Here is a 12823-nt window from a genome sequence, read left to right as displayed (position 1 = left end):
CTGTTTTCTATGCATACATAATAAACACAAACTGAACAATTGCACTCTGCTTTCATAGCTCTGGTCTCTTTGAAGCTCCTGGCGACTTATTACCACAGACATGCTAACAAAATGCTTTCAGCTCAGTGAACAAGAAGGAAAAACAGAGCCTGAAACTAATTAGCCTGTTTGCTGTTACAACACAAAACAGGGCTGCCCACAAATGTATGGTGCTCTTCTTCTCTATAGTGCACGTTGTGGTAGTATTCCATACATGGGCACAATGTGATGCACAACAACACAAATCATATAAAATCAGATTATTCTCCATTGTACGTCGCATAATTTAAGCATAACACTGGCCATTCTCTACCAAGCTTCCAGAAAGTCCGAACTGACCGGCAGAAGTGTTCTGAAGTACATTCAGTATTCATTCACTTTGGCCTGTCAAAATCCAGATGGAATACATCACTAGAAGATGATTGATGCAAGGATTACGCTGACCGTTACTTGGCACATGTGTGCTCTTGTGTGAACATTGACAAAAACACACGACTGATAGCCAGCATGCTGAAATATCATGGAAAACATGATGTTTCATGAGTCCCTTTGCGTCTTGTGACACGAGTGGGTGTCGGTTCCCACTTCCCAGTGGGAGGAAACACATGTTTTGTGTGTGTGTGTGTGTGTGTGTGTGTGTGTGTGTGTGTGTGTGTGCGTGTGTGTGCGTGCGTGCAGAAGCACAATACTGTAGAGTATCTTATCTAAACAATCAATGTGTATTCATGCGTTTCTGCGTCTAGGTTTGGCTCAAGTACAGTACAGTCCCATGAGTTGTCGTGGCCGAGTGGTTAAGGCGATGGACTAGAAATCCATTGGGGTCTCCCCGCGCAGGTTCGAATCCTGCCGACAACGGTGCAATGTTTTCATAATATGTACGATCATACTGTCATGTAATAACATGCTTATTGTGTGCTCTGTCACAGAAGAAGAAACAAAGACCATGCAAGAATGAACAGGAGTTAGCTGACATAATAGAACTACCATGACTACAGCCAGTATAGGGCCAGCATGCTCTTTGATTCCATCGATTATCTCTGAAATGTGTATAAGCGATGATGCAGGGACTAAAACGAGTTATGACAGAATGTGTTCAAACCTGAATCTTTATAGCAAAGGTTTGAGAGACTCTGCTATGAAGGTATAGCCTTCTATTGAAATAGTCTTTACATTTATGCTGTTGAATATTACATTAATTAATGTTTACATACGTGTCTTTAACAGTAATACACAAGTGTGCAAGTCATTGTGGCCGTGGTAAAGTCATTGGACTAGAAATCCATTGGCGTCTCCCCTTGCAGGGTTGAATCCTGACAGCGTGGGTTGCTTTATATACGAGCACAAATTAAGATTTGCACTCTAATACTGTAGCAGTAGAAATGCTATGGTATGTTTGAAACTGTAGAAGCAAGGGTCCATTTGATTCTATTGTACACTCTCAGAGGTAAATTAATACTCAGACATACAAACCACCTACAGATGCACTGAAATGGTGACATGAGGTTTTACAAGACAAGTGGTTATACTCTGGGTACAGTGAAAGAATAACAGGCTGAAATAAATGGACTCAAATTATCTGTGCTTGTACTGTTATCTTAATGTTATCTTAATAACCTCCTCCTGCCTGGATCCACATTCATGAAACCTAAATGTGACAGTTATTGATTTACATTGGTCAGACCGAATGGCCCTATAAACTCCAACATGTCTTGTAATGTAAACTGAGACTGAGACTTGAATAATTTATGAATGCAATCCCTCATAGCGTGAATGCAACCACTCAGAGGTCAGTGGCCTTTGTGAGAGAGAGATCATTTTCTGTGGAGTCTGCTCACTCAGTTGTGGTTTTAACAATCCGCAGCTGAGCCAAGGCTTTGGCCATCATAAAGTACTTTTTAACTTTTCATTTGGCTTTCATAAGTGAGTAGTAATCATAAACCACGGTATACTATATGTACAGCTGGATAATTACTCGGATACAGTGAAACAGTGTTTTTGAAAATAAATAATCCCAAATAACATGTTCCCTTTCGCATGTGTTTGTGGGGAATCACTCGCGTATGCATGTCCACGTACCTAGAACACTGACGTCATACTTAATCTCCTTCTCCCCGGCGATGCTGGTCGCCACGCAGACATAGCGGCCTGAGTCGCCGATTGTGGCGGACAGAATCTCTATCTTCCTCCCCTGTTGGAGCACGCGGACACTCTCCCCATCCCACACGGGGATGCCATCCTTCAGCCAGGTGAGGGAGGGCGGAGGGTGCCCCCCGGCCTCACACTCCAGTGTCAGGGACTTACTGAGGACTACTTTCTTCTCCGTAGGACCGTCTTCCCCTCCTGGGATGGTGGGAGGCACTGGAAGATAACATGGAAGAACAGAAGTAGGGTTGTTTTACTGGCAGGAAAAGAGAGGGAGCTGTTGGACTGTTATGATATAAATCATAATGGATTGTATGAAGTTCATTAAGTTGATGTTCCATAGTTCATTGGGAGTATCATCCAACATCTTCTTGACTAAAAGCATTGCACAAATGTACAATTTATTTTTAATACTCTTTGGAGTTGAAGATTTTACTGTGTCGTATTGTACTTACAATAGACATCCAGCTCGTATTTCTTCTCAGCGGTACCAGCCACGCTGGTTACCCTGCAGCTGTACTGGCCAGCATCTGACGCCTGCGCCCGAGGGATCTTCAGGTAATGACCTCGCTCCACGTACTGGGCCTGTCGGCTGGACAGGATGACCTCACCATTGCGGTACCAGTTGATGATGGGTATGGGTACCCCTCGAGCCTCGCACTCCAGCGTTACCACCGTGTCCAGGAGGGCAGTGACCTCTGTGGTCACATTGCCACCTTTGATGGAGGGTGGTACTGAGAGAGAAGGAGAAGGGACAGGCAAAAAATAAGTATCACTTTGATTGATCTGGGTCCATTTGGCCATTGTTCTCAGACATTTTGAGAGCTCAATTCCAGAAGATCAGTCATTTCGTCATCTCTATTTTGAGCTGTTGGGTCATTATAGGTAGAAATGTTCAAGAATGTAAAACAATTGTAGAAACAGCAGATGTGCAAAAGCTCGTAGAGCGGATACTTTCTCCATGCGACACTGTTGAACGACAAATAAAATAAACGTGGTTAATTAACTACAGTATGTATATCACAACATGATCACAGGAAGTTCCACACACTGTCCACTAGTAAATGATTGATTTCTAGAATCACAATTGTATGCTCTGGTAGATGTGCTCTATAGTCACCATAGACATTGAGGTTAAAGTCCTTGGACTGTTTCCCCGCTGCATTGGTGACACTGCACTGGTAGCGGGCCTGGTCTCCAAGGCGGGCACTCTTTATCTTCAACACCTGACCCCTGTTAGAGACCTCCAGATTGGGATCACCCAGGAACACTAGCCTGGGGAACAACAGCACGGGATGAACATAAGAGAGGACCGGGGGAGAGGGGGGTGTTTTGAGTTTAAGGCCAGGTTATAGGTCAATTCACATTTAGTTCAGATACTGATATATCACTGAAAATAAATGGCGGTTAAATCATAACTTACTTTCTGTCCTTGTACCACTGGATTGTGGGAAAGGGCACTCCTTTGACCTTGCACTCTAGACTGATCTCCTGGTTTAGAATAGTTGAAAGGTCTCGTGGAGAACCTGTGTCTATGATAGTGGGAGGGACTGGAGCGCACACACACACACACACACACACACACACACACACACACACACACACACACACACACACACACACACACACACACACACACACACACACACACACACACACACACACACACACACACACACACACACACACACACACACACACACACACACACACACACACACACACACACACACACACACACACACACACACACACACACACACACACACACACACACACACACACACACACACACACACAGAGTGTCACAGATGATATGTCCAGAGCCAAAAAACAACAATAACCGTTTTAGAAAAGCAATAAGCCACGCGAGGTCCCAGCTTACCGTGGATTTTGTCTGAAGAGTGCAAACTAACTGAAACGTGGACTGGTTAAGTAATCAATTGGCAAGTGTGGGGTCAATTGGCTGAGGCAGAGGCTGAAATTTGCACAGGTGATGGGACTTAAGCTCAGGTCCATTGGCAGAGCCTGACAGTGACTAGAGCCTTTTGTGGCGGTTCTGGACAACCGTGGGGGCGTGGAACGTGTGTGTCGAATTTGAAGTTGGTGGGGCGAACGGTTCTCGAGTTACGTGCATTACAACCACACACGCGGGTGCACACACACACACACACACACACACACACACACACACACACACACACACACACACACACACACACACACACACACACACACACACACACACACACACACACACACACACACACACACACACACACACACACACACACACACACACACACACACACACACACACACACACACACACACACACATTTATTGTATAATTATCTTCTGTGTATATACTCACCCAGTACATCCAGATAGAATTCCTTGTCTGTGCTGCCAGCGATGTTGATGGCTTTACAACTGTAGCTGCCAGCGTCTGCTGTGTCAGCCTTCAGTAGCCTCAGGGTTTTCCCTTTATCCAGGATCTGGACACTGCTGCTGGGGGTGACCTGTTGATGAGCATATGTCAACTAAAAGCTACAGGTATCAGGAGTTTCACAATTTAACACTGATATGGATACATTAACAAGGATCTCTACTATACAGCAGGATTTTAATGTGCAAATTAGAAAAAAAGATTGATGGGTAATGTTGAGCTGAAATTACCCAAAAGAACAAATTTACTGAACTAATATGAACTAACACAGTACGTTATTTTAAACTCATTCATTCAGTATCACTGACAACAATATAGAATACTGCACTGCTATACATTTTGAAAGCATAACAGTAATATACCAAAATTCTGCAAATAAACAATAAGCATGTAGAGTATAGAAGAGTATTACTGCTTTTGTAATTCAAATAAGATGAGATTTTATAATGTTCAAAGGAAGCAGTGGTAACTGAGACAACAGCAGAAATCTGTCTATGATGGTCCAGTAGAGAGCCTTTCATTGTTGAATATATTTTGAGAATCACACAATTATTTCATGACGACACAGCAGTTTAAATTTAGACCATGAACAACCCTTTTTGTGTTGCTTGAGGCCAACAACAATCAGAAGACAGAGCTCTACATTAGCAGATTAACATAATAAGAGTGCTGCTTTTCCCATCTGCAGGATATGAGCTGTGTTGAAGGGAAAAGCAGTGCTATACAGGGAACAACAAAGAGCCGGCCAGTGGAAGTGGAACATTACACCACACTGTTCTAATATTAATATATCATCATTATTATGTCATTACATTTGGAGCGTGCTGTCTCTGTCGCACGATTAGATATTTCCTCCTCACAACAAAGAGACATGCCCACTAGCCTTACATGTACACACACATGCCAGCACACACGTATGTACGCAAATATGCATGCATACACGTGCTCATACATACACAAAATAAGAAACATCATGGAGTGTGCATATGCGCACTCCAAGTGTGCATATGCGCACGCAAGCACGCATACACACGCACACACACACACACACACACACACACACACACACACACACACACACACACACACACACACACACACACACACACACACACACACACACACACACACACGTGCCATTGTGATAATGAACCATATAAAATGATCCACATAAAGCTGTCTTTATGAGAAGTGTTTTTAGTTTAATGGCTTTTCTCTTGGAGAGAGTACCCTGTGATCAGAGCTCACTCAACCACTTTGGCTTCTTGTATTAATGGATGGAAAGGCTTCACTTCTCATCATAGCTTCTCATTACTTTGAAACATGTCAAAAACCGAGCCGTTTATCCCAGCGGTGCACTTATTAAACCATTGTTTAATTATAGGTTAAACATCTTATGTAAAGGCATAATGATGGCTTTGAATATCAGAGAAAATTGTAAAAGAGGATGACTAGCATAAAACTACTACTACTGCTGAGGGCAAAACAATGTAATAATTGTCATGTGACCATTACTGCATGTGATGTCACATCAGCAGCAGAGATCCATTGTGATTCCACCTACCAGAACCCCGTCTTTGTACCAGTTGATGACGGGCGTGGGACTTCCTGTTACATCACACAGCAAGCTGGTGGGCTGGCTCAGGACCACCGACACATTGCTTGGGGTGTCACTGCCACGGAAGACTGGAGGTACTGTGAACCCAAACCCCAAATGCACCATTCATCATAAAGTTAAGGCTCCACATGCTTTGACTTATGATGGTGTCGTGTGACAGAAACGGCTGATCTACAGGCTCACAATGCATCGCATTGCAAGTTGCGACACGTTATGAGCTTCACGCGATACTTCTTACACCAGCGTGTTGTGTGTCTAAATCAGTGGTGGAAAAAGTAATTATTTTACTTAAGTAAAAATATCAATACTGCAATATAGAAATACTCCGTTATAAGTAAATGACCGGAAATCAAAATGTACTTTAAAGTACGAAAAGTAAAAGGACTCATTGTGCAGAATGTCCCATTTCAAGTTATGAAATGTATGAAAATCTTTTGAAAATAGCAGAGCTTGCAGATCGTCTATTTCCAAATGGCTGAAATGTATATAGGGCTGAAGTGGTTATTGTATGTTTTGTAATATTAATAAAAATCTACAAAGTAACTATAAAGGTTTTCACAAACGTTGTGGAGTAAAAGTACAATTTCTGGATCCTCCTGCAGATGTAGTGGAGTAGAAGTATTGAAAAATGGAAATACTCAATGACAAGTAAAGTACAAATACCTCAAAATTGTACTTGAGTACAGTACTTAAGTAAATGTACTTAGATACTTTACACCACTGATCTAGAAACAGGTCGAATAAGCACCGTTGACTTTGAGCTGGTACTTCTTCTCCGTGGAGCCGGCGTCATTGGCGGCAGTGCAGACGTACTCGCCGTCGTCCAGCGGGGACACGGAGGCCAGGATCAGCAGCGTGCCGTCCTCCAGGATGGACACGCCTGGCTCGTTGCCCGTCAGCTCCTGGCCGTTACGCAGCCACCGGATGGCTGGCTTAGGAACACCTGAATGAGAGAGAAATAGAGAGAGACAGAGGAAGGGAAGTACAGGGAGCAACCATGCAGCGATGTGTTAAGACCACATGAACTTGAAACCTTCCAAAAGTATTTCAAATGAAGAACTTCTGTGTATTTTGTGGTGACACTAAAGCTTTCAACAGTACCTTTAGCAGGGCAAGGGAAGGCAATGCGCTGGTTTGCGACTCTCTCTTGGTGAGGACTGTTGAAAGGTGGCTCCAGTATCTCTACCACGGGGGGAACTGAAGACACACGCGCACACGCACGCACACGCAATAATGTAAGTAAGAGAAAAATGGCCACCATGTGAAACTGTTGCAAACACACAATTCTAAATGAGTGGATGAGCAGATGACATGTCAGGCTAAAGTCACCCCACCTTGCACCAGAAGCTGAACCTGAGCCTCATCTCTGCCAGCAGTGTTTGATGCCACACAGGTGTAGGTCCCTTCGTCATTCAACCCTACGCGGCTCAGCGCCAGGCTACCATCATGGGACACAGCGTACCGCCTCCCCTCCATTGTCCAGGTAATGGTGGGCTCAGGGATGCCATGTGCCACACAGGCCAGTTCCACAGCGTAGCCCTCCTGCACCTTCATTACCCTGGGCCCTGCCTGGATGCTGGGGGGTACTGAATAGATATAATAAAGAGAGAGAGAGAGAGAGAGAGAGAGAGAGATGCATCAGAATTCCGACACATGATTTTTACTAAGTAAAGCTAAGAATTTGTTCTGTTGTATACTGGGAAAATGAAAAATATTCGTTTAGCAGCATGTATTGCAAAATATTACTTAACATGTAAATGTGTGTAAGAGTGTAAGAATTGACCTCCCGTATACACTCAGTATGTTACATCTGAGTGCATACCGGTAGGTCTTTCCTAGACCTACCGGTTGTTATTTTATTTTCACGCACGCACGCAACACACACACACACACACACACACACACACACACACACACACACACACACACACACACACACACACACACACACACACACAGTTTCATGATAATAATCTGTCATTCAAATTGCGCTAGGTTAATTGCAGAGTTCCAGAAGCATTCTGGATGTGGTTTGTGTCTTTAAGCCATCTACACTACACTATAATTGAATCTCTCCTCTCGTTCTCTCCTCTCCCCGCTCTTCTACATTCAATTTCTATCCATAATGGGTTAAACATACTTTGTATACATTGTATTCATAATATCTCAGACATTGATCCTGTCTACAGTCCTCAGTGACTAACAGTGAGTGTGCTGTAAGCAGACAGTAAGTGTTCTACTGTGTAACCTCTAATGAGGATGTGTCAGTCAATGGCTATGATGTATGGGAATGTTTTGACTGAGTGAATTTAACAACTGTTGTTAAACTCAATCAGAGTAAGTGTACTGTGGAAGTTGGATGATGAGAATGTGTTAAAAGTTCAGCCTGTAACTTTGGTTCCAGCTGGACTGTACCGGTCCAAATAAACAGAGAAACAGGAACTCTCCAATTTGCGAACAAGAATGCTGGAACTAATGCATAATTCATATTCTGCCAAAAATAGGATAAATAAGTCTTCATGACCATCAAGCAGTAGTAATTGAACTCTGGGTGCTTACCCAAAACACTGAGGTGAACTAACTGGGTGAGATTGCCAGCGATGTTGGACGCAACACACACATACAGGCCGCTGTCGGTCACTCTGGTTTCTGAGATCTTCATAGAGCCAGAGGGAAGTTGAGTGTGCCTGGGAATAACACACACATTTGAGATGACTTGAGTCTGTGAATGCAATACAGATCCATACAAAAAAGGGACAGACATGCAGGCACACACACACACACACACACACACACACACACACACACACACACACACACACACACACACACACACACACACACACACATACACATTGATTGCATACACTCAATCACTCATCATTGTAAAGATCCACTAGGCCTTACTAATACACCACCAACCACAATTACAGCAGTGAGATGATCACTCATCCTAACCAAACCACAAACCGCCCGTCTGAGGTTATGAGGCCAGGAGAGCCTACACTGCAGCTTAGACATCACGGGAGTTTCCTGCTTTTAAAACGCACAATTATGTAATTTATGCTTCAACTGCAAGTTCCAGACAATAGCTTCCTGGCATGGGCATAATGGCACGTGAGGGAAACCGTCTGTACCTTGGGGAGAAGGGTGAGATGAGTTGTCTTTCCTTGGCCCAGGTGACAATGGGAGGCGGGACACTGTGGACCTCGCAGGGCAAAGTAACGTCTTCACCCTCAATGATGGAAAGCCTAAACGGTGCCTCGGATCCCCCTAGTCCATCACCTGTACCTGGTCTGGGACGGACTGCACGGAGACGCATGCACGCACGCACGCACGCACACACACACACACACACACACACACACACACACACACACACACACACACACACACACACACACACACACACACACGCACACACAGGCACACACAGGCACGCACAGGCACACACACACACAGGACAACACACAACGTTCAATATGAGTGAATGTGTGATATATTGGTAGAAATGGACCCCCCATTATTACCCCCATTATTACCCCCAAGTCTATTTGTCATATTATGTAACGCCATAATAAGTCAAAAAAGTCTGGGCACCCCTGGAGTAAAGGGAAGAAAGAATTACACCCGTAAGCAAGCCATTTGGTACATTCTGTGAGACACTTTTTCTTAATAACGTATGTGAGAATATGTACGCAGTATGGTGCTGATTTTTATATAATATATAATGCTAAATATCAGACCCATCTGAAGTGAGTGGTGCTGTACGTACTGTACAAGTCATCATCCCTGGCCTTTGTGTGTGTAAATGGTGCATTTATATAGCGGCCTTTAGCCAAGGTGCTTTACATTCACCCATTCACACACCGATTGCGGCGGAAGCCATGCAAGGTACCAACCAGCACATCGGGAGCAATTTGGGGTTCAGTGTGTTGCCCAAGGACACTTCTACATGTAGACAGGAGGCGTGTGTGTGTGTGCGTGTGTGTGTGTGTGTGTGTGTGTGTGTGTGTTTGCGTGCATGCTAGGCTGTGTAACAGTGACACTTGGTGGTGAACAAACGCTATAACTCTATTTTCGTGCTCGGACAGACCCAGCCACCCAGTCAGGGACAGACCCAGGGAAGCAGGGACATACATAGCTGTCTATAGTGGTTGCACCACTCAAAACGAGTAAGATTATGATTGTCAGAACCAGAGAAGACAGGCAATCAACCTCCCCAGACTTTTATCTTGCTGGTAATATTCTCAGTGTGTGTAATGAGTGTGTGTACCTGGGACATGTTATTTCAGTATCATGATAGTATGAGGCTGCTGCTAGGAGCTCCAAGATGTTTGTAAGAGCAACTGAGTCAGAGCAACTGAGTCAGAAAATGACATCATCACTGCTGTGACTAACCCTGTGTATACAGTTCGTATAGATTATCTTCCAAATTGTGGAAGCACTTGTCTGCATGTTAGACATTGAAAAACTGTATTTTTTTGTATTGTACTTTGTGTGATTTGTACTTTTGTATATGTATTTTACTCTTCTGTGATATGGACCTCCCTGGGTCTGAAATAAATAATTTAATTGAATAATTTCCAAACACATCTGTCAACTCCCCGTACTCTGTCAGCGTTTCCAGACCTGAGCCGACAGCCGCGTCCGTTTTCTCTGTCGGCCAGCGTCTTTTCTGGGTTTTTAGACACCTGGTGGATGTAAAAGAAGCTCCACCCACACGGCTGAATGCCGCGACGGCCAGATTCCCGGAAACGCCTGCCCCTGCGGCAGTTAGCCGCGGCGGTGGAGCTTAATTTCCATCCACCAGCTGTCTAAAAACCCGGAAAATAAGCCAGGAGACAGTAGAAAACGTCCGCGGCTGTCTGGTAGGTCTGGCAACAGCTTGTCCCTATCGCTTACCGTAGACAGTGAGCTGAACCTTTCTGGAGCTGTAGCCTGCTGTGTTGGTGGCAGTGCAGATGAATTCTCCTGTCTCCTTGGCAGAGGGGGAGGCAATGTGGAGACTGCCGTCGTGGTCCAGGGAGAAGGCCGGACCACCCAGATTTAGCAGCTCTCCTCCCTGCAGCACAGAGGAGGCCAAAGAGTCCAGGATTTCATTAACACATTGCAGTAATTTACTAACACTCGGGAGGGTGTTGGAGGAGAAAGCGAGTGATTATAGTCTTTAGATTAACTTTTTTGTTTGTTTGTATGACAGCAAAGTATAATGAGAAAGGTAATTGCATTGGTACCGGATGAGCCAAAATATAAACCAAATATGAACTCAATGTAACAGACTTTGGAGGATTAAATGTCAAGTAGAGAATCTGTCTGAAGTAGCCCAGTTGACTTGACATGAGACTGTGGCATTACCGAGAGCACAGTGGAGGAATCAGAAGAAATGACATTTGGACAGCTGGCGCAGACCTTAGTGGGGTCTAGTTTCATATAAGCCTCTGTAGCCCCATTCACTTTAACAGCATCACTTTTACAAGTCCGAGAAACCAGTGTGAAAGGTGGAAAACAGGGAAACCACAGACACACATGCACGCACGCATGCACGTGCACGCATGAGCGCACACACACACACACACACACACACACACGCACACACACACACACACACACACACACACACACACACACACACACACACACACACACACACACACACACACACACACACACACACACACACACACACTGTGCACATGCACAAGTGAGCATATTACAATGCAATGAAGGGTGAAAATATAACATTATTAATATTATACCACAAAGGACCCTCACCCACTGTACACAGTAAATACCCCAGTGTTAACATTGACATTAGGCAGGGGTTTAGCGTGTCTAGAAAGAAATCTGATGTATGAGCTGTATGAACCATGTCTCAACCAAAGGTTTAAACTATTGTGCAGATCTACGGTGTATTGCATTTCAGAGACAACCACGTTTTAAGATGTTCTGCTCCACAGATGCCACAGTGCACTAATATATGTGAATGTAGAAAATGCTGTTTTACAACAAGACGTCTTGCTTTATTTAAAATCCCTCGTTGGTGCATTCAATCATGTAAGAAAATTAAGGCTTTCAGGTGAATACTGTAAAAAAGATTTTCAGTATTTATTTGAGCAAGGAGCATATTGACTAAACATAATTATGGTAAAGAACAAACCTTTGCCCAGGTGATGTCTGGGGTGGGTACTCCATAGGCCCGGCAGGGCAGTGAGATGGGTGTGCCCTCTATGGTGCTAAACACCTGCGGCCCATGCTGGATGGTAGGAAGCACTGGGAACAGTTACAAAGAGCAGGGCACAATTAGCTGTTAGACATACTAATAAAAGAATGTAAACACACACATTATGTACACACACATCATTCCAACACAGCAATCTGTAGTCTGCATTTACTAAGGCTTGGAAAAATCTGTGAAAGAGATCAGCCCATGGACCTTGGAGTGACTACAGACTACAGAGGGGGAAGAAACTGTTTAATGTAATGTCACTTTAAAACTCAGATTAACAAACTTGACATTGCACTGGGACCTATTTCACGAATCTTGGATTAACTAATCCAGGATATAGGCCAAA

At 44.1% G+C, this 12823-nt stretch overlaps 1 protein-coding gene across 2 annotated transcripts in view; it reads right to left on the bottom strand.

The window, feature by feature from the left end:
- Positions 1-12823, bottom strand: part of hmcn1 (hemicentin 1) — a 221896-nt gene that overhangs the window by 64719 nt on the left and 144354 nt on the right. For both annotated transcript variants that reach the window (XM_080769794.1, XM_080769795.1), the window contains exons 20-32: positions 12409-12521; positions 11154-11313; positions 9386-9554; positions 8808-8935; positions 7583-7834; positions 7350-7445; positions 6997-7191; positions 6195-6325; positions 4556-4703; positions 3605-3731; positions 3302-3456; positions 2637-2915; positions 2116-2397 (exon numbers count right to left, since the gene is read on the bottom strand). In XM_080769794.1, the coding sequence (XP_080625920.1) occupies positions 2116-2397; positions 2637-2915; positions 3302-3456; positions 3605-3731; positions 4556-4703; positions 6195-6325; positions 6997-7191; positions 7350-7445; positions 7583-7834; positions 8808-8935; positions 9386-9554; positions 11154-11313; positions 12409-12521 (2235 nt within the window). The remainder of the gene's footprint in view (positions 1-2115; positions 2398-2636; positions 2916-3301; positions 3457-3604; positions 3732-4555; positions 4704-6194; positions 6326-6996; positions 7192-7349; positions 7446-7582; positions 7835-8807; positions 8936-9385; positions 9555-11153; positions 11314-12408; positions 12522-12823) is intronic.

The sequence above is a fragment of the Protomyctophum bolini genome (assembly GCF_963924005.1).
Source record: "Protomyctophum bolini genome assembly, chromosome: 8".
NCBI lineage: Eukaryota > Metazoa > Chordata > Actinopteri > Myctophiformes > Myctophidae > Protomyctophum > Protomyctophum bolini.
This window is presented reverse-complemented; position numbering and strand designations above follow the sequence as displayed.